Source organism: Melanaphis sacchari, unplaced genomic scaffold (assembly GCF_002803265.2).
Source record: "Melanaphis sacchari strain LSU unplaced genomic scaffold, SCAv2.0 Contig64_pilon_pilon, whole genome shotgun sequence".
In the NCBI taxonomy this organism is placed as follows: domain Eukaryota; kingdom Metazoa; phylum Arthropoda; class Insecta; order Hemiptera; family Aphididae; genus Melanaphis; species Melanaphis sacchari.
Genome location: NW_020271462.1, coordinates 1882885 through 1909137, shown reverse-complemented (window position 1 = coordinate 1909137; position 26253 = coordinate 1882885). Strand labels below are relative to the sequence as shown.

The following is a 26253-nucleotide window of genomic DNA, read 5'->3' as shown; positions in this document are numbered from 1 at the left end:
ATGTGTTACAACATTAAATCTAGTATTTGCTGTTTTATACCACCGAGACTACCGTAACTTAAAACTTAAACATTTTATAATGATTAAGTAAAAAAAAAAATTATGTAACTTGAATTGCACATCAAAAAAATAGGTTATATTTTTAATATTATAATTATATACTCATTAATAATGTAATAACAGAAGGAATAACTTCAATAGGATAACAAAAGAAAATATGAATATAACAATAAGCCAAATGAAATAGATGATAAAATACCCAAGTCAATATTGAAAACTACAGAATAAACAGATTTAGCACATCATATATATACATGGTATATTAATTTTAAAAAGGTATAATAACATACAATTTATTTAATGAATAAAATAATTAAAACATAATAGGGCAATTATTATAAATTATATCTTAATTGGGATCAATAGTTTTTGTAAGAATGACAATAGTCATTTGAATCGTTTAGGGTTAATATTAATTTATTACATGGATTTACATTTCAATTGGCTATTAACACACACTGATGTCATGTCAATTATAAAATGAGCTTAAATAATCACAACCAAATCAGACTTAAGAAGAAACAGGGGACATAAAAGCAAGGTATATAGAAATTCATAATTCATAATTCACGATTCATTAGTATCGTTTTTAACATTATCTAAACCTTCATCAATTGAATCTTTTTTCTTTTTCAGTTGTTCATTTAGTTCTTTATATCTTGCCATACATTCTTCCTGTAGAAACATTTAAAATGCATTAAAATTTAAAGTTTTATGATAATTGAAGTATTCAAAAAAACAATGTTAACAAATAATACAACTATTTTAAAATTTTGTACTTACTTTAGTTTTATTTGGTACACATTTAGAAATCTTTTCCCAGCGATTTTCTGTAGATCCCTTAGGAAACTTAATAAGAGCATTTTCCAATGTTTTCTGTTGAATTTGAGTCCATGAATTGTCACTTGACTCAACATTTTCTGTTGCTCTTGTTTTAACTTTCTTCGGTTCTTCGGTGATAACTGGCTCTATTGTCTCTCCAGGAGTTGGCACCTTATACCCATTTTGTTTCATTTTATTGGCCATAAATGCAACTTCAGGAACAGGACGTTGCATTGCTTTGCCAACCTTTTGCCACCTATCTGATGTACCAGGAGGAAATTTATTTACCATCTGTGACAATTCATATAAATCTTCATCCGTCCACAATCCGCCAGCAACTGTTGGCGTTTCATTTTTATCAGTATTAGCTTTTCCACGTGTATCTCCATTAGTATTTTGATAATCATTAATTTCTGGTATTTTATACGGTATTTTGCGACGTCTTATTCTTTCACGAACAACTGGTTCTGGTTTTTCAAAATCCACTTTTCTAAAAATAAATTAAGATTGTATTATATTTGTTTAAGAAAATTAACATTATTGCTTAAAAAACTATAACTAAATATACATAGTTGACTCAAAAATCACGGTGATGTTCTTTTTTTTATACTATACATGTGGTATGTAAAAATAATGACATTTTTGTTAAGACCGATACAAATTCAATATCTAAATTTTGTAACTATTTTGTTTTCATTGTGAAACAAATTATTATAATGTTAAATAAAACCATTTTAGTTATCATCCATAGGTCATAAAATGTAGTTGTATAACAAAATAAATTAATATAGACAACTACAATAACTTGAATTTAAATATTAAAATTTATAATAACACAAAAAAAATAAATTTATACAACACTCATTTACACGACTAATTTGTTGAGCACCTATGAATAACTAGAGCAAAAAAAAGGCTTATCATTAAATATAATGATATTAATTAATTTAGATAAAATTGTGTTGTTCAAGTGATTTAATCCAAATCATAAATTAAAAAATTATTTGCATTTATAAAGACATAATCTTTGTATAGGTGTTTATTAACTAAATAAATATTAACATCAAATATGTTTTGTTAAAAAAAAAAAAATAAATAAATAAAAACATGATATATTACATAGATTGTGACACTATTCAATTGACTAATAAGTATGTAAAGAATAATAAACATGAAATGAGTACTTACTTTTGGTTATTTTTTCTTTCTTTGAATTTTGTGACCAAAAATGATATGGCTGAAGTTGTAAGTGAAGGTAATTTTAAGATGAATAACCATAACCAATAAGGTAATTGACATGGAAGTGTATTTTTTAAACTGAAAAAATGATTTGTATATTATAAATAGTAAATAAAAGCCAAGACTAAATGAACAAACCTAGGTTTTGGTATGTTAACATCAAATTCCGGTGGTAATGTTGAATCACCTCGATATTTCTTTTGTTTTCGAATTTTTTTAATTTTTGAACTCAATAACTCTTCCTGAAAAATATTAAAATAGAAAATAATTAACAAGTTTATGATAATGAACATTAAAACATGATTACATACCACAGTGAATTTATTTTCTATATATGATCCCCAAGCCACAAGATATTGTCCAACACTTATAATAGAAAAGAGAATAACAATCATTTCTAGAAAACCCATCCTTCTAACTCTTCTGTAGTAATAAACAGCATGATGCCAATCTGGTAACCCTTCACTTAAAACTTTGTCATAATGACCACGTTTAACAGGATCCCGCAAAACATCATGAATTGAAGCTAATTCTCTGAATCTGGCTTCTGCATCTGGAGAGTCATTTTTATCAGGATGTAATATCAATGACATCCTTCTAAATGCATGCCGTATTGCTGATGAATTGGCATCCTAAAAAATTAAACAACATATAAGTTAAAAAATCCATTCAATAAAAATATACTTAATATAAGCTAAACTAATATAAACTAAATATATACCTTAATATCTAAGTACTTTAAGTACGAAAAATTGCACAAGCTTATAAAGATATTAATAAATAAGACACAGATTTTTATGGGAATATATAATTTTATTAAATGCAATTTTTTTTTTTTTTTTTTAAATAAGTATGTTTCATAACACTGATAAAAAAGCATTTTTTTACATATTTCAATGTAAATGTATATTTTTAAATATTTTTATACATATGCACTTTCAAAATTTAAAAAATATTAACAATAACCATTATACTGACAATATGAATTCAGATACTACAATTATTGCTATTACAAAAGCTCCTGAATGATTGAAAAATCATTTAACATATATTTCAGTAAATTTTTGTTTTTTAGTCAATGTGATAAAAAAATTGGAAACTTCAAACTTCTTTTGATAGTGGAAAATGCAACAACAAACAAATTAAATGAAATTTAAAGAGAAATAATAAAACATTTAATTAAATTACGTACTTTCTAAAAATGTTGGTTAACAAAATATAAAACCTATTTGAGATATTCTTTTGAATAAAAATGAAAATACATCAATGGATATTAAATTAACACCATCTGATATATCTAGTATAAAATATGTCCCATTATTCTCAGTCAACGTTATATGCTCATTCAGCCGCTACAAATAATTTTGAAATCTAACTGTCATACATTAAATTTGAAAAACTTCAAATGCATGTTGTATATAATGATTTCAATAAGATGACAATCATGGTGAATTTAATTAATTAAATTTAAAAATAATGTATGTAATAAACTTAACCTTTTTTTTATTAAATATCCATGTTATATTTATATTTATAAAAAATAAGAATATAAATATTTACATACTTTGACTTCTTAATTACAAAAAAATCTGTTCTCTACTATCAAGTAATAATAATAATATCTACTTCTGTTAAAATAAATACTTAGAAAATTTAAGTTTTTAAAATCTTTATTTATTATTTAATATATTGTACTTAAATATTTCAAGTATAATAATAAAAGAAAAATTATATATAAGTTTAATAATAAATGTTAAAATATTTAAAATTGTATAAAACAAGTTGTTTAAAAAATTATTGAAATGGTTTGATGATTAAATAGTTTAAAATAAAAGGTTCTTATTTTGAATCATAAAAATTTAATATGAAAATTTCATAGGTATATTTACATACAATAGTTATATAAAATAAAACTTACTTCAGGTACTTCTAAAAATTTATAAAAATTTATATTATTCATTTCTTCAACCAGATCAAAAACCTCCATTTGATCAGTATCCCATCCTTGAATTGACACTGTGTTGATAGCCAACACAACTAAAATTAAAGCTGACATTTTTGAACCTAAAAAAAAAAAAATAATAAGTAACATTTAAAATATTTAAGGATTGACATAAACAATGTGTAATACCTAATACATAAATAAAGATCAAATCAAATTTAAAATAGGTACACATGAATCACACAATGAATAATATATAATAATTGCAAATATTTAAAACAGATAAAATCTAAATTGTTTGATATTCTTTAATTTATTTACTATAAAATAATACTAATAATCATTATAATTTTTTATATTATGAGTATAATATCCACTTAAATAATTTAGATACTTTTACTATTTATGTTCCACATAATGAAGGATGATATTCAGTGAATTGCCACTCAGAAGTAGAACATAATAATATGCAATCTGGTAGGAAATTTTAAAATAACACTTTAAAAGTTTCAAAACAATTTTTTTTCATGCTAAATAGATCTACTTTTAATTCAACATACTGAATACTGATAAATTTAATTATGTCACATAGGTTTTGAAACAAGTTTGGATTCTTAGTATTGTCTAATACATATCTTGCTAATAACTTTTAACAAATTTACAAATTAAAATTTAAAACTATAGTACGTAAAAATTTAATAAATAAATGGAAAAAGTTGTTTGTAATATTAAAATATTTGAATTTGTTTTCATTTTTTGAAATATCAAAAAACTTAAAAAAACTTAATACCTAAGGCTGGATAATTTAGTATCATGTTTCTTTTAACTTAATTTAACCATAGTAAAAAAAAAATTGTACATATAGCTTCAAGATTCTCATAATATATTAAAAGATGTGAAAATAATCCGCACACATCTATCATCATCCAATATTCCAAAAAAACAGAAAGGTAGTAATTGACCTAGATTCGTTAGAAAAAAAGATAACAAACTTAAGATAATTTAGTGATGTACTTTTAGTAATACTTTTTTGATACGATACTTTTGATTAGATATATGAGGTGAATAGGTGTACCTACGGAAGAAAATAAAAAAAAAAATTTAATTTCGCGCAAAATTCAAAACGTTTGAATTCGTTTGAATATGGGACGTTTGACGAACGAAAAAAAAACCAGTGAATCGTAAATGTTAAGTGTCAGAAAATGAACGCAGACGACGAATCCGTGTCACCATATTGCAGCGAATCTCGGTTGGCACGCACCGCCCCCGCCTCTCTACCGACTGTGTTCCAGATTATTCGCGAGTGCACGCGATCAGTGAAAATCGGAAGCGCGCACGCCGCACATGCCCACCCGATGTGCCGTTTGAAATCGGTAGGTACGACGGCGATCGTGCGGCGAGAAAACCGACAACGAAATAATTCGTAATAATTGTTTTACCGGTCATGTTTGCGCCGGCACTGGCTCCTCCGTGGTGTGTGTAGGTCGCCGGGACGCGAGACCCGTCCGCCGCGGAGTGACGTCGAGAAACGGACGCGTATCACACGACGTCCAGGCGGGTACAACAGTGGACGGCCGACCGACCGACCGCGTGTGCGCGCGCGTTACCCAGTCGAAACGTGGCAGCCGAAAGCGCGCGGCGGATCGGTTGCTGTGGTGTCGCTGACGAGTGACGACGGCGGGCTACGTGATGACGCCACACGGACTAGACGACTGTGCCGCCGTGTCGTGCGCTCGTTTCAAGCGGTCGTGTACTTGTGTGTGCGGACGTTGCGCGACCGGAGTAGGACTCGTCGCCAGCCCGACAAGTGATAAGGATTCGGACGTGATAACGCCGCCACGCACGTACGCGCAAGCGCAGGCACGACCACGCAAGCAAAACGACGGACGGCCGTATGACTGGGGGAGCGGCGGCGCGGGGGGAGACCTTATCAACCGCGGCGGCGGCGCGGGGCGCCGGTAAGAAAGACGGAAACCACCCACCAGCTGCCGCCGCTCGCTGACGCGCGACCGGGTCCACCCGCGACCCTATAACGCCTGCGGTGCATCGCGGCCCTCGCCCGCTACCGGCGACGAGCGATAAGGATAACGCTTTGGGAAATGCGAACACGCACGTCGTCGTCGTGGCAACACGTAGCCGAATAAAATTACTACACACGGTTTCCCGTCGAAAGTTCGGCACCCACCGAGTGCCAGTGTTAGCGGTGGAAAGGACCGAAAGTGTGCGCAGTTTTCAAAGTTCATACCACGATATTATATATTTTTATTAAGCGTCCAAGTCGTCGTCTACCTTTGGAGACGTTACACGACATTACAGTCATCATACCGGCCGCTTAATCGTTTGTAAGAGTAGACGCTAGTTTTTGGTCGTCGGTCACGTTCTCATTGCGGTGAGACGGATCGAACTATATTTTATTTTAGTCCTTCCTCTCCCCCTCAACAAACAGCCACATGTTTTGTGTTCATCTCGATTGAGTTTATATTTTATTTTTACGCAGATATCGCGTCGATTGATGGTATTTAAATAATACACAACATGAGATGAAAGTTCCATTTTAAGCGCTTAATGCTTACCTACCTATTTAAAATTACGTGTAAGTACAACTACGTTCTGAAACAAAACTATCATAAGGAAGAAGTGGGAGAAAGAAACGAAACTATTTTCCCCTCCCACGCAGTAGGTAGGTATGTACGCAACTACAGCTATTATTATGATATTAGTACACAATCATACTGTTACGATATTGCAATAGCGTCTGGCCGTCACAGTGTTTCGCGTGAAGTAGTCACGCATTTCGCATATCAAAAACGATTTAGTCATTTAGATATAGGTCGGAAAAATGTTTTTTTTTCAAGGTCGTCGTTATTACACACCATTTTTATTGGTTCGTCAAACCGAAGAATGACATTAATAACGATATAAAAACATTATATTTGCGAAGGAACACTAGATAAAACTCCTTCCTGCTGCACTGTTGTTGTACATTGATATTAGGTACGTCTGACATGATATGCACATAGTTGTGCTGGCGTGCTGTGTTCTATAGGTATAATATGTATACGAGATATAATATGAGTAATGACTAATGAATACAAACGAATAACGGTAAAAAATAAAATTTCCCGATCTCTTCGATAATGTTACACGTTGCAACGCATCGATACGAAACATTATAGTAACTACTACTTTTCAATACAGGTCGCGAAAAAAACGAATTATTGAGAGCACGGTTAATTGGAGTGAAAGCCAAACGAGATATTATATAGGTACTATAGGTATATACAGACCGATTGCGAGTACCCGAAGTGTTCGACGGAAATAAATTAAGAGGTATTCAGCGCGTAATTTTTCGGAAGCAATAACTATATTATAATTATTAAATTATGATATATCGCAGTGCGTTTAGAAAACAATAATTTGTCTACTGATTAACATTATTCACAAATTATAAAAATAATATTTAAATAGTAGATAATGAAAATATCGAATCTTATCTGTTGAATAAACAATACCTAGAGTGTAAAATTTTACATAGGTAGCCCGTAGGTACATACTTGGTTCATAAATAACTTAAACTAACCTATCCATAATTATTTATCATTAATAAATATAATATACTATTTATAAACAAAAAAATTTCAAAACTACGTTTTATATAAAAAATAAATAGGTAATAAGTATAAAGGAGTATAAAATTGTTGTAAAGTTTAAATAATGGTTGTTAATATAAAAATCGTGTTAATATTATACAAAAATGCTTGTATTAATACGAGTAAATATATATATATTACATCTTGTAATTATACTACCAACTGCCAACAGTTATTATAAACAACATTTACCTATAAGTAAAGGCGTCCGCAGAAATGAGTATTTTAAGGAAAGTAGGGTTAAAGTATTTATTCCATTATTATACATACCAACCAAATACATATAGGTAAATTATACTTTTTCAATATCGTGATTTTTTTTTTTTTATAAATTATTATTTTTACTAAGCTAATAGAAAATAAATAAAATAATTTTAAATTTACTTAGCTTGTTTATTATAATTTATAACTAATTAACATTAACACGTTGGCACGTTGCGCACACTATATGACAAAAATATTTGTTAGTTTGAAAGATTTGATGTACTTGATAGTAATAATAAATCTAATGAAATCTAAGAGAGAATTGTGTAATTAAAAATTAGTTTAAGTAGTTATCATATTTTTTATATTATAATAATTTATAATAACCAAGTTTGAAGCATATGAAATTGTGATGTTTTATTTGTGACTTAAAATTAACTAAGTTATTAGAAAAATTCTTTATTTAAAATCTACTATTTATTTTAAGCAAACTCAATTTCTAAATATAGACAAGTACTATTATTAATATAAATCTCAAAAATGTATATCTTTTCAAAACGTGTACATAAAAAGTCTTTGCTTGAGAGCAACTGCTTTTAATTTACTATACTAAGCGCCCTTGATTAAGAATAAATGTTTATTTTATGTCTTTATTATGGTATAACGTACATAAAATTTTAATTATATTATGTAGGACCGTGTTATAAGCTTGTATTCAATTTATTTATACGTACAATATGCAACATGTGTACATTTTACTGTATACTTACAACTATAAACTGTAAAGTTAATAATTATTATACAGTCTATACATTTATTGATATCACTATGTACAATATGCTATGATTGCTATGCTGATATATAATAACATCCATATAAATATTCTTTTTTGGCTTATTGGGTACCTATTTATTTTATGTCGTTCAATGTTCAACGAAATATTCGACCTATGTTATGTAAGTATAATATAAAATATTAAAATGAGATGATTCTTTTGTATAATTTTATCACTAAACATTAACAATTATTGTCGTGGTTAATCTATATATTTAAAAAAAAAAAATCACATAATTTGAAGTAATAACACAATATTTTTGATAAAAATAAATATATTTTATCACCTATTTTTGATTGTAAACGTTTCTTTAAATGACAACATTACTAAATATTACGTATATTTTATAGTTGTGTGAAAAATCTTTAAAAAAAAATATTAACCTTAGTAAGTATGTACAGTATGTACATTTAACAACTCTTATACTCCTTATTAGTCAAATAATTACCTACATAAACTATTATACCTAATGGAGATTTTCAAAAAAAAAAAAAAAAATCTGCTAACAGTAAAAATATAGATTTCATTTGAAAAAAAAATATGATGGTATCAGCACAAGACAATTTTCAACATAAAGTATAAAAGTACTAATGTATTTGGAAAATAGGCCTAGGTATTAATTCCAATTTTTCAGAATTTTTTCAAGTTAGTTATTATTTACTCTTGAGGGTATTAAATAGTCAACCAATGATTTAAAAATATAGACTCAACTTGTTCTATGTAATATTTTAATGATTATCGTTTAATAAGTTATTTGATGAAGGTAATAGACTTGCAGTTTATAAAAACCTAAATCAACTGATATCGTTTTCAAACAGTTTCTATTACTAAAGGTAGTCTTTTTACTATGGAAAAAAATGGTATAATAATTTTAACTAATTATTCATTATTGCAATGCATTATAATCCAGAAATTTAACTTTTTTTTTTTAAATATACATTTTTTAGATTACTTATTCTAATTTATAACAGCTTGTTAACTATCTTTCAACACCAACTTTTACATAGTACCAACATTTATATATATATATGCCCATTGAGAAGACAAAAGGTCATAACGATAAACGATGTCAGTATTGTAAGCATAATAGTCTTTATAGCTGAATTATAAAATTGAATATACCTACATAAATACCTGTAGACAATAAAAATTAATATTAAATTATTGTATATTCAATCATCATTAATTGATTTAGAACATTTATTTTATTCGGGATCACTGCTCACATTAGAAATTAAATTTTTTCATAAGTAATAAAATAAAATTATGCTGAATTATAATTGTTTAAATTATTTTATTTTAATGATTAACAATATCCATTACATAACTAAAAGCCAATAGGTATTAGGTATAACTTTTTCTGAAACTTATCCACCTTTAATATATTGATATAGGTACCTAATTAATATACTATTTACCATACATAGGAATAATAACAATAATATAATCAGTTATAATACATTCAAGATAAAAAAAAATTAAGGAATATAATATTAAATATATTATAATATTATGTAGGAATATCCAATAAACTATTCATGATAATAATCAAAAATAAGCAAATATGTAGGTACTATATTATACTATACTATATAAATAAATATATAACTGTATTATAAGACATTCAACATGCGATTATTTAAAGGTGTTGTTAAGAAGGTATATAATTCAAAGTTATATCTACAAAAAACATAACAATACTTAGTTTTCCACAATTATTTTAAGGACAGGTGATATTATCAATTTTACATTTTTAAATACAATAATGGTTAACAGAGATTAGTAGTTACAGGTTATATTTTAATAAATCTATTGAAAATGCAGGTGTTAATTATTTAAAAATAATTTAAACAATAATATAAATAGAATGTTTTGAGTATTTAAAAATTAAAAAAAAATTTTTTAATAAATGGACGGATTTATAAAATACCGAAAATTTAAAAAAGTTTTTATTAAAAACTGATTAATTTTGTAGGATGCCAAAATAGGCAATAATGTTAAATCATGTAGGCTTAATAATAATAAATTTAGAAATATACAGATAGATAGTTTCATTCGATGTCGATTGTAATAATAGGTATTAAGAATATTAAGATGCACATATAACTATATATATTATAATCAAGTCATAAAAAAAAGAATAGTAATATTATTATTTTATTTCAAAAGATAATATATAGGGGAGATTAAGAAAATTTAAATTAGACTTTAAACAATTGTTTCATGAAGTTTAAAATAAATTCAAATTTAAATTTATATTGTATTAAAGTTTTTGTATAAAAAAGTATTTAAAATCATTATCAAAAAGCATATTTGATAGACTTTTTACGTCAAGTCATAAGCCTGTAGACGTTTAACAAAATACTTTTATATTTTATTATAAATATACATAAACTATAGTCTATAAACTAACAGTTTATAAAAAAAGTTAGTTAATAATCAACATAGTCTGTATAATAAAATTGTTTTTATGTATACCACTCATCAATAAATCAGACATATATTTTTTTTTAATAGTAAGTTATAAATTAAATAAAAATTATAAAATTTCCTAATTTTTTAATTAAACAATAAAAGTATTTAGTACATTATCCAATTTATATTATAAATTTATATTTTCCAATACATATAAAACATTTATAAATCTAGCTGATCATTCTCCAAAAAAAAAAAAAATGTTATGAGATTTATACGCTCCTTTTATAATATATGTGGACTATAAGATCGATGGGTAAGTGGATTTAAAACATAAAAAATTATTGTTATAATACAATAAAAAATATAAACTAAAAAGCTCATTATATTATATTATTTTTCTATTTTTTTTTTATTTTTTTTTTTTTTTTTAGATTATAGGTAACTGTTATTAATTGTACTGTCATGTTAGTTGAGAAAAATTGATAAAGCATTTTAAAAAAAATTTTAAAAGATTTATTATTGATGTAATTATCGTTATACTTTAAGCAATGGTTTTCAACCTTTTTCGAATCGCTCCCCCAAATGAGTAAAAACAATTAAATAATCTGTCATCAGATAAGATTACGCTCCTCAACAAGTTATTGTATAGAACAAAATAAATTATTTTTTTATTTTTTAAATAATATGAAAAAATCATTCCGTTCATTATTTTTGGCGCCCTCAAAATTAACATTCACGACCCTTAGGTTAAAAATCACTACTTTAAGTAATACAATAATATTGCCTAAATAAAAAAATAGCATTTTTTAAGATATTATAAGCTTAATTAACTGGTGTATACAGATGATTATATTGAATATAGTTTTATAAATTATATACAAAAAAAAATGTTGAATTGGTAACATGATTAAAGGCCGCATTTTAAATAGACTTAAAACTTTTCTGTAATTAATACTTTTAAAATTAAACAAAAAATAAAATCGTATTTTATCAGCTTGAAAGTTTTAGTCAACATAATCTCTTACAAATTGTAGATCAAACATTATAATTTAAATAGCTAATTGGTCTTAGATACTTTATACCTATTGTATAAGTAAAAACAAATATTCAAAATATATAATGATATACAGATTAGGTAAATATCTAAGTTATTATAAATCATACATTTTAAATCATATGTATTTTTAATTTATTAATATTATAATAATAGTTAATGAGCTTTACTAAAAATTTTAATTATGAAAAATGTTTTTAGTATTTTTATAATATTCTTATTTTTAACAATTTATTGTTATTAAAATATTAAATTTGTATTTAGTTATTTATGTTGTTAAGCATGTCATAATAAAATAAATGCCTTAAAACAAGTTTCTCAAATCTCAAGTCTTTGTCTAAATGTATCAAAGCGTAATACTGTTGTAGGTAAAATGCTAGAATTGGATATGGTCATATAGAAAATGTGAGGAGACATAGTACTATATTTAAATTGGTTTTTAAATATTTGAGCGTATCTCAACTAATTTAAAAAAGGTAGATTGGCGGGCGTTTGTTAAAATGAAAACATTTTAGAGTATCTATTTTTCCAATTCTAGCATTAATCTTAATACATGTAAATCGATAAACCTATAGTATTATAATATAATATTAAAAATTTTAATAAAAATGTTTATTTAATTGACTTTCAATTCTTGACAAATTCACTGATCATTTTAATGTAAATAAGTTAACTATAGTCTATGAAACTTATCAGTCATCTATAGTGTTATTATGATTATTTCTAATCATGCCTTTATCATACCGAATATTATTATTTATCATATCGTTCCTTAATAAGATATAAGTAAATATAATAATAATAATATAGATATATTAGGATAGGTATTTAATAAACAAATTAATAATGAATTAAATAAGTAACGATGAATAGTTTAAGTCAATACTCAATGGGACAATTATTTTCGTAGATACTCTCATAGATATATAGATAATAATAAAAATATCTAAACTGTTATAGTCTTAAATACTTATATTATAAAATAATAAAACGTGGGTATACATTAACAAAATAACAGAGTAGTTAGCCTATAACCTTCTTTGTTATGTGATTCATTGATTATTTATAAATATTGAGTTTAAATATTATGTAATGCAGTCATAATATTATATTTTTCCAATTTCACTAATAAAAACATCTATTCAATGCCAATCCAAAGGGATATTTACTTAGATAAATATCAATCTTGTATCACATACTTAGATGTTAAGATGAAAATTACATATAATTAAATAGCTCAAGCTTAAACACAAATTAATTATTCAAACTCGATGTAATTTTATAAAATATGTGATAACCTCGGGAAGTAAAAAATCGTATTGACAAAGATCACTCACGTCTCGACGTGCATAATACAACATTTAACGAATCGTTTAGAAATAATCGCTCTAAAATAATATGATCATAATACATTGGTAATAATATTATAATACCTATAATATGCTATAGATCATGCGATGATGATCACTATATTATAAGACCGTGATTATGACTACGGCCAATTTAACAACAATTAGATAATAACTAAATGATTGATAAATAAATAAAAATTTATAATATTATACATAGCAGTTTTTTTTAGCAGTATTAATATCGATGCACATATCGCATAAAGTTGTGCGCGTGTTTTACTCTAACAATAAGACTAAATTGAAGGGTTGCTGCAAAAACCACACAAGTTCACTTTTTTTCAAAATGCACTTACTCACGGAATAAAACAAAGAAAAAATATCCTAAAAATGAGCGCAACATCCAGATTAGTCCGTTAAATATATTTATATATTACATAGGTATAATTTGTATAGTCGATAGACCTATCTGATATTTCTTTTTTTGGTATAGATAATGATCAAAATTCAATAACATAATGAATAATTATAAGTAGTGTGCATTCATTATTCAAAACTTGATTAGTGTTGAACATTGTTTTATTTTATTTAAAATAATTTAATAATTGTTTCATTAAAAACAAAAAAATTATAATTGTAAGATTTAAAAAAAAAAAAAATCAAATCTTAAGACTGTTTTTTGATTATACCCAAAAGTTTCAAAAATTTGATTTGTTTGATTTTTGCAGCAAGTCCTTCAATCATTATTATAATATATCAATATTATTTTTTATGTGTATGTGCGAGTGTGTATGTAAATGTCTTATTGATCTTCCATGGCAGTGTTTTGCGGATCGATGTTATCCAGCCAGTTGACTATGAACATGTTCCTATCGTATCGGGTGAACGCCTTTGGCTGATATCGCTTTATGGTGTCAGTGCACACGGCAATGTCGTCTGGGCACAGCGATTTGCCACCGGTTCTTGGTACGCTCAAATATTTTCCTGAACCCGTGGCAGCGGTGGCTGCAGTCCCGTCATGGCGGCCGGACAACTGCAATTGATCTGGTACACGATCGGTTCCGGAACTCTTGTCTAAATTGAATTCACTTAGAGATAAACGTTCCAATGTCTTGTAAGTGATCATTAGACGCCGTTGAATGTAATTTTGTCGCACCTGCAGTGGACACAAAATACATATAATTATTATATTATTATAATATTGTATAGTGCCAAATTGGCGCGTATTCAGAGGAGAGGAGAAGGTGTATTGAGTGTTAAAATACCTCTTCTCAGCAATATAAATGTATAGATAATCCAAAAAGACGTTGTTATAATATAAACCAGGGATGGCCACAACGAGGCTCGCGAGCCGCATGCGGCTCTTAAATCAGTTTCGTGCGGCTTTTGAACTAAATTTAAACTAGAATTAATAGATATAAAATTTGTTAGAATCGTTAGAAACGTTAGATAGCATTTTTATTTCCGTCGATTTCGTTATCATAACAGTCTTTATTAGGTATAGATTGGCACAGCGGCGGTGCTTTTAGTATGTGTAACCAAAAATGTGTCTTCATTTCATAAACATCGGTTTACAATGCGGCTCGTCTCAAATTAGCTTTATAAATTTAGAACCACTGGTCTAAATAAATATGCATATTTATTAAATACCCAAAGAATGCGACAATACTGCAATAATCATATATGAATTTATATCTAATATTACTACTGTAAAAACAAAAAGTAATGATCAAACGTCAACAGCTACCGAAACATTATAGGTAGGTACTATTAATTTATTTTTTCGTTCTGCGCACTTGATTTTAGATCATGTCCATTACACAAAACGTCATCGAGAATTTTATCACATAACCATAGATCATTTTGGTAATTGCAAGGGGGTAATGAAAATTATATCATTACTACCATGGTTAATAATAAGTAATAACTAATAACAAACGGGTACACGACCTTAGGTGTACATCGAGTATACCTACATTAGGCGTAAAGTGAGGGTGTGTTAAATAATTAATTTTCCACACACCTGTGGTAAGTGAAGTTACATAATAAAATATAAAATTTAAACGTAAACCGTTTAAATTTGAATTTATTATTAATTTAAATAAACAGCTTGCCATAATCATTGTATGAATTAACAAAGAACCTGGTATCTAATTAGTTGTTTCCTGAAATCGACTATGTAGATCAGACGTTCAAAACTGTGGTACGCCAAAGACAACAATATTATAGAACGCGGAAATGTGAATTATAAATTTGTTTTTTTATTCGTCGATGTGTGATGTGACGGATCTAGTAATATTATTTTACATTTTGCGTAAATTATTATCACATTATTGTACGTTATTGTTAAAGATTGTCATCGCGAATTGCGGAAAGTGTACCGATAAGCTGCGCGACAAATGTGCCGACACACGCACCTCGCACGGAAGCAGCTGATAATTTAAAAACTTATAATTTTTTTACCGCTTTATTATTTCGACGTACAAACGTATATTGGCGTTTTGAACTACACACACACACATACTCACATACACACTCGTTTTTTCAAAATAATAATCGTACGCCATTCTATACCTTTTTGTTGACGGATCTCACGAGGTCGGTGGTACTGAACGCGGACGGTGCGTAGCTGTTGTGCAGCGAGCTGGAGTACCGGCTCGGCGACGGCAGCTGCGACGTGGACGCCATGTCGCCGACCACCACGCACGTGGACAGCGACCGCGAAGTGTTGCCCAACCGGCCGTGCATAGTGTTGGCCATTAGCAGCACGTCCGAGTTGATGCGCAACTTGTTGATGGCCACCTCGGAAACGCTGCGCGGCATGCGGACGTCGTCGCTGTCCGCCAGCCAACACTCTGTGTCCATGCCGGTCGCGTCGGCTATGTCGCTGGTGCTGAAGCTCTTGGACAGGCCCAGCGCCGACTGCAATGCTCCGCAGCTTTTTATCAAATCGTTCTCTTCCTCGAACCACACCGAATTAGATATGTCCTGCGAAATCCTGTTTCGGACACGACGTAACGGTATTATAATAACTTATATATTAAGCATTCCATCGGTTTGGTAGGTATGTGACCTAGGTCCTATATATATATATATATATATAGGTACCTACTCATAAATATATTATGGTTCAGCGCGATGAGGACCAATTAAGGAAATCGATTTTATTGTTTGTCACTATACATTATAATGTTATTGGGCATTTGGGCATATTTACTTTGATCGGATTTAACAGATATTTACATTTTTGTCACATAATAAATTTATTATACTATACCGACGTAAATACAGATTGTTATTTATTAATTATTTAAATATTAGTTGTTTAAGAGCCATAAATTAAAATTGAATTACACCCGGGATAATTTGAGATCTTTTTTGTATTTTCCCATTCCTCATTTACCACGTGCACTCGGTTCTGAGTTTTTACCGGATAAAACGAGCTTTCGGTTATAACGAGAAAAACTCGCAAGCCTTTGAGCTCATAGTGGTATTGCAACTGATTTATACTGTATTTATAATACAATAAAGTGGTATATTAGATACTGCAAAGTTTTTGGGTTAAACCACTTGTAGATTTAACTTCAAGGCCTATATAAATTATTGTACTTAGTGCATAAATAATATTTTATTAATAATTATATAACGCTTATGGGTTTACACTGCAACTTTTCGTTTCTATATTATTCGATGTACTGTCACGAACTTATTTAAAACAATGGAAAGACAGTAACCTCATTTCTGTCAAGTAGGTGTCGAATCTATCTTGTCATTGAAGAGTAATTCACTTTAATGTGCGTGATAAATTTGAATTTATTAAAACATCATTGTATATGAAAAACGATTCTAAGTGAAAGACAATCTTTCAACATTAACATATACAAAAAAATATTTGAAAGTCTTATCATTTAAAGAAAATACTAATATAAACATTTTATAAAAATTTAAAATATCTATATGATTTTTAATTACACAAAATATTGCGAGTTATAAATTTTGACCTCTTAGTATTACCTACTAGGTTCATTTTTTTATAAGAAACTACAATTAGTTGAAGATCAAAGTCTTTTTTCTACTACTAATTGCGAATACAGATAATAACACATACACACACAGTCATACACTCATATCATTGTAAAATCAATATATTCATAGCTCTGCTCAAAATAAAAAAATAGGCAAATATTGATTGCATAATAAAATGTACATAATAATGTGAAATATTCATTATAAATTAAATTTGAATGAAATACATAACCAGACTTTTGTTATCATACATGTTCTAAGTTTTAAACAAAAGAGTTTGTTATAATAAATAACTAATTAATAAGCAACTTGTATATTAAAAATGTAATAAAAATAGAAATTTTTACAAACATCATCATAACACTAACACATTATATATTATAATATAAATGCAAGCTATTTTTCTCTTAAAATGTAAGTTAATTAATGTTTTAAATTTTTAAAAATATGCGTTGTACACAATAGTTACGTATTAAAATAGAAATAATAGAATAATAGATTAACATAAATAAAAGGACATTCATACTGGCAAAAATGTATTATTTCATGTTTGAATATGCAATATAGGATAAATATCTTAAATATTTTATTCTTAACAATTTCTATAACATTTAATTTACAACAAATACGTAATTTAATTATTAAACTGCTTTGAAATAAAAAGATATAAATCTGAAATCTCAATACATATTTTAAGGATATATTTAATATTTACCTTAGAATAAAACATTTTTCTTAAATTATTCCAATTTTTTGATTTTTGTAAAATTATTTTCTATTTTTAAATGTGTAATTATTTAAATAACTTTATAAATTATGGAAAAAACGAAATGTTTTTAACTAATTACTGTTTTTTATGTTTTCACTAATATTGCTATAGATAATTAGATTTAATCAAATTGTGACAATAAAATAATACATTCAACTAATTTAATTACATCAGTAACTTTTATATTTTCGATTAAACCAATGATTATAAATGTATAAATTTCGATAGTAGGTATACATAGTAGTATTTATAATAAATGATATTACTTAATTGAAAAGTTAAATTAAAATAATTACTTATCTTTACTAAACTTCATTCACACGTTAAATTATACTTTATCATACCATATATTTATAGACACAATTATTTTTTTTTATTAATTTAGTTAAGGATAGGCTATATTAAAAATGTAATTACTCTTCATCGGTGATTCAGTGAATTTAATAATAAACATAATAATGTATACACTTATAGGTACACCGTAAATTCATAAATAATATAAAATAAACATCGAAATAATACTTCAAAAATTTTAACACTAAATGATACCAGTTAGATACTTTAGTAAAAATTAGTATACCTAATCAAATAGCATGTTGTGTTTGAATTACTCAAATAAAATAAAATTAAAATGTATATTATTAGTTAACTATATTATAGTAGTAACGTCTGACAAAAACGTATAAAAAAAAAAATCAATAATTAATAATTTTTAATATTTTTAATTTTATTGAATATATAGTATGACATATTATTATGTCATACGTAAAATCTATATATAAAATATAATAGTTTGTTATAGATTTTGATTATTTTTTAATAGTTTATGAAACAAAATGAAATACCTAGTATAATAGATGAACAAAATAATTACACTTCAATAATGTTTAACAAAAAATAAGACGTGTCAAGTGAGTCACTAAATTTGAATTCAATCATGTATCATCTGTTAATTATTGTAAACTAAAAACGATTGTAAATGGAGACGGTCTATATCACTAATATATATTTCATAATAATATGTTTTTAGTTATTGTTATTAAATTAATTTATTTTACAATTACTATTTCGGTAGATTGATTAAATTGTTTCCGAAAACATTAAATTTATTATATTTATATTTTAATATTACCTATAAAAATAATAAATATTTCTATAATATCATATTATTTTTATTAATTTGAATCAATATAACACCTTGCTACGAAACAGTATAAATAATATAAATAAGTAATATCTAAGGTATGGATTTCATTGAAAATACATATTTTCATTAGATTAGGATAAGATATATTCAATATATTAAATAATGTGTATAATTTAGATCAATTTAATTTAAACAAGCTCAATTTTATCTTATATATTTTTACATATTTGCATATTTTAGCGTAAATACATATTTTTACGTATTTGGTAAACAAGTACATATTTTAGTCATTTTTGATTTATTACAATTTTTTTGTTAATTTTCGATGATAAAAAAAATACTTTACTTTATCTAAATAACTAATAATTTGAAATAAACTGTTAATTTAAAAAATAAATATCTGAAAACTAGAAATATACTCTTGTCGGATGAGTGATGACCCTTATATTTTATTTTTAAAAAGAAAACTTCAGATTGATACTTCAAAAAATATTTGCCTAACTTTAACAATGAGTTTTTTTAGTTTAAGAAATTTCCCTTGTATATCTTCTAAAAAGAAGAAAGAATATTCATCATAACGAATACCAACCTACAAAATCAAAGAACATTGATTAATAAAATAATTTGCTTTTTCGATAATCTTAGTACTTTTTAAGTAGCTACTTTTTTTGACTTTTTTTTGGCTAGTCTGCAGTTTGGAATGTTTCAATAATGAAATTAGCCACGTATCTCCTATCAAAATTCATGATCTCATCTAATGAAACCCAAATTGAATTTCCTCTTATGTTGCCTCTTATTTTTTTTTTTTTTTTAAGGAGAACATATTGCTAATGTAATTTATACGAAACATAATTTCGTTTGGAATGTCTCTATTTATATATATATCTCCAAAAATAAACAGAATTCTATATTATTGATTTTACGCAATAAAGTATTGGTGAATAACGAAGCTTAACACAAATCATTAAAACAAATGATGATTTTTCGGAAAATTTAATTACATAGAATTTTTATAAATTCGTTTAAAAAGAATTAAAAATTAAAATTACGTATGAGGTATCATCTTATTGTAATTGATTTTCGTGAGTTTAATCCAGTAAATAATTTTTAATTAACATTTAATGAAAAAAAAAAATCAAAAATCAACAATTTCAATTGCCTATAAAGCTCAAAAAGATTCGAAATATTTTGAAAACTATAATATCAACATTTGGTGAAAATTTCAAGTATTTACGGTTATTTGGTTTTGAATTACAACGCAATAATAAAAAAATTTTAAGGAGAATTAGTTATTACTCAGGTGAATATCCAATATCATAAAACTTCAAACTTTATAAAAAAAATGAATTTGATTAACCGTTATTTTTAAAGTACGTTAAAAAAATTGTAAAAAACCTTATAATAAAATATTTATTAATTCTTATCTTAGTTATGAAAGTTAAAAATTTATAAGATTTATAAAATTTTTAACTATAAAATAATTTGATAATATTTGTGATTTTGCGAAATTCGTCAAGATTCTAATTTCAAACGCTTATAAAAAATGTTAATTAAAAATTATTTTGACAAAAAAAAATCCTTTTTTAAAAGATTTTTAAAAACAAAGAGTTTTATTTTCTAAAATAATATTACGAAATAATAATTTATAAGATAAAATTATAAATAACTTTAACTTTACAAAAATATTATTTAATAATATTACTCTAGTATTATTAAATAGATTCTTACTAAATAGATAATTAAATTAATTTATTTTTATTCTTGAATACAATCAAAAATTATTGTTACTCTATATCAGGGGCGGTCAAACTTTTTTCGGCCGCGATCTACTAAAAATATACTTCACCTTTGAGGATCGACTTCGATAAAAAAGTTTTTATTATTATTAAGTTACTATACCACTATAATTAATTTTCGTGAGCGCAGCCTAAAAATAAATTCTAGCACGATCGACTTTAAAATCGTTTGTGATCGACCGGTCGATCGCGATCGACTGTTTGACCGCCCCTGCTCTATATTATCATTATCATTGAAAATTATCCATACTTATTAAATATAGTTTACGTAGATTTTTTTATTACTAAGTTTTTATTGATATCAATTATCTAATTAAATATGTGTAATATACTTTTCGATAAAATAAAATCATAAATTATTATTTCACTCGAAATATCGCTGAAGAGTAGTTTCGTCTGGAACCATTTCTTATACGTTATTGATTATGTTGTCACTAATAATTTATACTTACCTATATTATGTGCCATATGTATTGATTGTTTTTAAAATAAAAAAAAAAATAAAAAACTAATATAAATTTTAACCCATAATAAATACAGTGAAATTGATAAAAAAAACTGTCTCAGAAAAATAACTTTTACAAAAATTTATATGGTAGTTAATTTTATACGTATTTATTAATATGATTTATAATTTATTACTTATAAACTTATAATCAATATTTCTATACTCTTTAGATTATAGCCATAGTGATTAATGTTTTTAAAAATTATCTACATTCTACAACCACGAACATTATAATCGAAAATGAGTTATTTTAAAATTTCCATTTAATAATCTAATAACAGAAATTAATTAACATCAAGGTAGAACTATTAATGATTACAGATTAAGTATTATATATTGGTAGGTACCTGTTACAATTCCTACTTATAAATAGGTAATTATGTTATGATTTATTTAAAAAAAAATAAAATTATATTTTTAATTTTATTTTTTAAATAAATATTGTTAAATGTATGCATAAAGATTCAAAATATACATTAAAATATATTTTCTCCGTCGACCATTTGGATTTTCATTTTTAAACATACTCAAAATTAATTATATACACAGATTTTATGTTTAAGTAATTGTTTCATAGATAATAAATTACATATAATCTATAACTATTAAGTCTAATAAATAATATTTTATCCACAGACACCCGTGTAAATTAATTCTACGATGAACGATAAAATATGCAAAAAAATATAAATTCGTAGTAGATAATTAAAAACTATTAATCACATTAATATAGTGCAGAAAAAATATGTTTAGCAGACAGCATTGCATATTATCTATAGGTAACTTAAGCTTCACAAACATTTAATTTTACAGGACAGCATTAATACATTTTCCAATTTCGTAGAACATATTATCAAATGTGTTAAACATCTATTTTTCATTATCTAGATCGATTTGATTAAAATATATAATATTTAAGATTAAATTATTAAAATGTAGGCCGTATAATATGTAAAGTAAATTAATACATTATAATTTATAAATAGGTTTTATATCGCTATTTTTTTTTTATCAAACAGTAGTTACTTATATGATAATTGGAATTTATTCTTAGTTATCAATGTATAGGTACTATAAATCATTAATTACTTCTTAGCTATTATAATTTATAAAATGTTACAATATTATGAACATATGTATAATTAGTCAGAAATTATAATAATTACTTTATAAAATAGAAATACAAAACTAGTATTTTTGTAAATATTATAATACTATGTTCAAACATATTTATTATTATGAGATTGCATGATATTTGATTTCTGTCAATGCATTTCTAGACTAAAATGTATAAAAGTAACATGTCTTAATGCGTGTTCTCTTACAAATCAATATTTTTAAAAAATGTATGTAATAATATAATATGATATGTCAGCTATGTTGTGTGAAAAACAATGTTTTTTTAGACTAATTACAACATTTGAAGGCTAAGTGATAAAATCAACTTGGGTTTACTCAGTGAATCTATAAGCTAATTTTAAAAAGGAAAAAATGGACCCACAGTAACGTTACCTATTGCAGGATTTATATAACCGTCAAATTATATATTACGAGTATATATGACGGGTAAAGCAGGATATTGTGAATAATAAGGATAAAATGAAAAGTATAATATTAAAATCTCAATATTACCTACAATATTAGGAAATATCGGAGAAGATATATACTCTGTAAACAAGTGAACAAATTGAATTGAACCGAATAATTGTTAAATAAAAATACTTATTCTTCATACCTTAGGCATTAATCAGTGTAATAATGTTACAATAATACTGTATAACTCATACAATTTTGTAAAATGGGTTAATAGGGGTATGATAAATTGATAACTTTACACGTAAGACACACAAGTGTATTTGCGAAAGTTCAATAATAATGGCTCATATTGTAAGAACAAATAAAAAAAATAAAAATAAGTATTAGCATTAGTATTAGTTATTCTGTGTAATATGTTTGATACAATTTAATGTTTTTAAATCATTTTTCATTTTATTAGGTACAAAGCTAAAGAGATTTGTATATAAATAACATAATAAAATTTAGGTAGCTAAATAGTATTGCTTACAATAATATTCTGAATAATATATTTAATTTTCCCACCTTTATTCGATCTCTATATCCAGACAATGTAGATTATTGTTTCTATTTTGATCACTAAAATCGTGGGGAAATATGTGTGCAATACCCGATTTTCAATACTTAACCCTCAAAAAAAAAACGTCATGCTAATATCAAAGTTATTCGTGTAATAATATATACCTTTTAAAATACGCATCAGGATAAGGACTGGTAACGCGGTTCAAAACTACGGCGGTGGTGGCGTAGGGCGGCTGTTGATGTGCGACGGCGGCGGTCCTAGAGGCGGCGCACGACGTTAAGTCCTTGTCCCTTGACGGCGACCGCGGCATCCGACAGCCGGTGGCCATTATTATCGGCAGATTTTGACCAACGTTATTGCCGCCGCGATTGTCCTGCCGTTGACAAGATTGCAGTCCTCCGTCACTGGAAGTCATTGTACGACCGTGACCAAAACAACACACACGACGGTATTTATACGGTATACGTATACCGTAACCTAACCGTTCGTTAATAATAATATTATGTATCTATAATATTATTATATGTTTTGTAATTATGATTATTAATACTTTTATTATACTACGGTGCTTGCAGTGGCGTCTGTTCTGACGGTATGATCACGGCGAACGGATAGTCTGACACCTGCAACTTGTGGCGCCGCACACTTTTCCGCGCTTTCCGTTTTCAGAGACCAGTGGAAGTTGCTGCGGCGATGGTGCGCGTTTTCGGACCGACGGGCACGTACTGCGTTCGCAGCCGAGCCGGGTCGCGCGAAACACAACAACAATGCAACTTAAATCGATAGTAGAGAGACTCCCGTAGGCGGCGTCAGCGATATCGGCGGTCGCGGCGGCAGCGTATCATAATACTCATACTATTATTGTGCACACAAATGTTGATGTCACGTCCAGTGTGACCGTTTCGGCAAGACCGTCGAGTGTATAGGTCATATTACTCATACTATATTGCATATAGGTACAACCGAAGTTGCGAATTCAATACACGATAATACCTACCTCAGAAACATAATATTTCAAGTCCTAAAAACCGCCGTTTAAATTGCACTGAAATATGCATTTAACACTTTTTTCAAATGCTTGAAAATGTTCGATCATACGAACGAAAATGTATTAAATTCGAGTATTGGGCAAGTGCATAAATATTATAGATCAAATAACGATTTGTTTGAGCAGCTTATGTTAGATATACAAATAATTCATAAAATCTGCAAGAAAAAAATTGTTAATTAATGGCCGGAAATTATTTAAAACAGAGTGAGACAATTGCGCCCCCTAAAAAAAGTTCTAATCATATACATGTAAATATATGAAAAATATTTTTTAATGATATATGCTCTTTTTAATTCCAATAGTTATATCTAGTGAAGATCGTTGCATTAAATTGTCAAGCTTTATTTTTACCGAACAAAAGTTATTTATTGTCAATTATTGAAAAAAATAAAAAATAAAAATTCCAAGTAGATAGGTAATATAATAAACAGAACACTTATATTTTGAATTATAAATAAATTACAATGGTTTATTGATACTTAAACAATAAATTAAATAAAAATAGCTAACTGCTATGTAAAAGTTACTATAGCACTGGGAATGACTAAGTACCCATGGCGATGAAGCTGTGACAAAGCTCGTGACGAGCAATAGTCTTAAAAAAAAAGACGAGTCTAGTGAATCTAGCCACAGTGACTATCTTCTATTTAATGCTAGTATTTATACGAGTTCTAGTAATGACGTGTGGTGGCGTGATGTTAATAATATGTCGATAATGGAAATATTACGTGGTATTCCGCTATGTTAATGTAAAATATATTATTCAGCGTAAATCAGAAAAAACACGTAATGTTTTTATCCTTTAACTGCCTTATTTCTGGTAATGCGTATTTTACTTACACGTACACCATATTATGCTAATTTTATAATTATATTTAATGCATTGAAATAATATACGATATTAAACATATTAACTGTATTTTAAGTTTACAACAATAACAGTGAAATGTTTCGAATCTATGGTATGAATATTAAACGATTTATGAGTTTTAATAACAATATAAATTGAAAATTATCTTGATTTTTACAAATTTTGTCAACTTTAAGTGCTTATTAATAATTATCATATCAATTAAATACGTTTAACGTAGTTACCTACTAATTAAGGAGTTATAGTTATATACACTTAACACCTATTATGCAGCAATATGGTTTTCTAAATATTTTTATAAGTTATTATATTTAACATACGATACTGCAATCACAAGTGGTAGATACAATAAAACAATTTACTAAATAAACATTATTTTATAAGCACGCAAAACCAATGTTTTATTTATTTGAT

General features: G+C 26.8%; 2 protein-coding genes across 3 annotated transcripts; both read right to left on the bottom strand.

The window, feature by feature from the left end:
- Nucleotides 1–250: 250 nt before the first annotated feature.
- On the bottom strand, nucleotides 251–5866 carry LOC112600480 (dnaJ homolog subfamily C member 1). The gene is made up of 7 exons (XM_025347719.1): nucleotides 5503–5866; nucleotides 4040–4185; nucleotides 2433–2753; nucleotides 2260–2363; nucleotides 2071–2199; nucleotides 844–1372; nucleotides 251–735 (listed from the first exon to the last, which is right to left on the bottom strand). Exons 1-7 carry the CDS (start codon nucleotides 5507–5509, stop codon nucleotides 628–630), a joined length of 1344 nt encoding a protein of 447 aa, XP_025203504.1. The 5' UTR covers nucleotides 5510–5866; the 3' UTR covers nucleotides 251–627.
- Nucleotides 5867–14278: 8412 nt separating this feature from the next.
- Nucleotides 14279–24668, bottom strand: LOC112600443. Of its 2 annotated transcripts, none has more exons than XM_025347663.1 (4): nucleotides 24468–24668; nucleotides 24079–24394; nucleotides 16148–16571; nucleotides 14279–14729 (listed from the first exon to the last, which is right to left on the bottom strand). In XM_025347663.1, the coding sequence occupies exons 2-4, from the start codon at nucleotides 24330–24332 to the stop codon at nucleotides 14376–14378; spliced, it is 1032 nt and encodes a 343-aa protein (XP_025203448.1). In that variant the 5' UTR covers nucleotides 24333–24394; nucleotides 24468–24668; the 3' UTR covers nucleotides 14279–14375. The 2 variants fall into 2 exon arrangements, with proteins under 2 accessions (XP_025203448.1, XP_025203449.1); XM_025347664.1 differs by having other exon boundaries at nucleotides 24079–24321.
- Between the last annotated feature and the right edge of the window lie 1585 nt (nucleotides 24669–26253).

Bases quoted from the DNA above. Each gene is read 5' to 3' on its own strand.
- LOC112600480 (XM_025347719.1), bottom strand. The intron at 2,754-4,039 runs GTAAGTTTTATT...TTAATTTTTTAG, and splicing joins AATTTTTAGAAGTACCTGAA to GATGCCAATTCATCAGCAAT. The intron at 2,200-2,259 runs GTTTGTTCATTT...TCATTTTTTCAG, and splicing joins GTTAACATACCAAAACCTAG to TTTAAAAAATACACTTCCAT.
- LOC112600443 (XM_025347663.1), bottom strand. From the start codon at position 24,332: ATGACTTCCAGTGACGGAGGACTGCAATCTTGTCAACGGCAGGACAAT. The intron at 16,572-24,078 runs GTATATATTATT...TGTCCGAAACAG, and splicing joins CCTGATGCGTATTTTAAAAG to GATTTCGCAGGACATATCTA. The intron at 14,730-16,147 runs GTATAGAATGGC...TGTCCACTGCAG, and splicing joins TGAGATCCGTCAACAAAAAG to GTGCGACAAAATTACATTCA.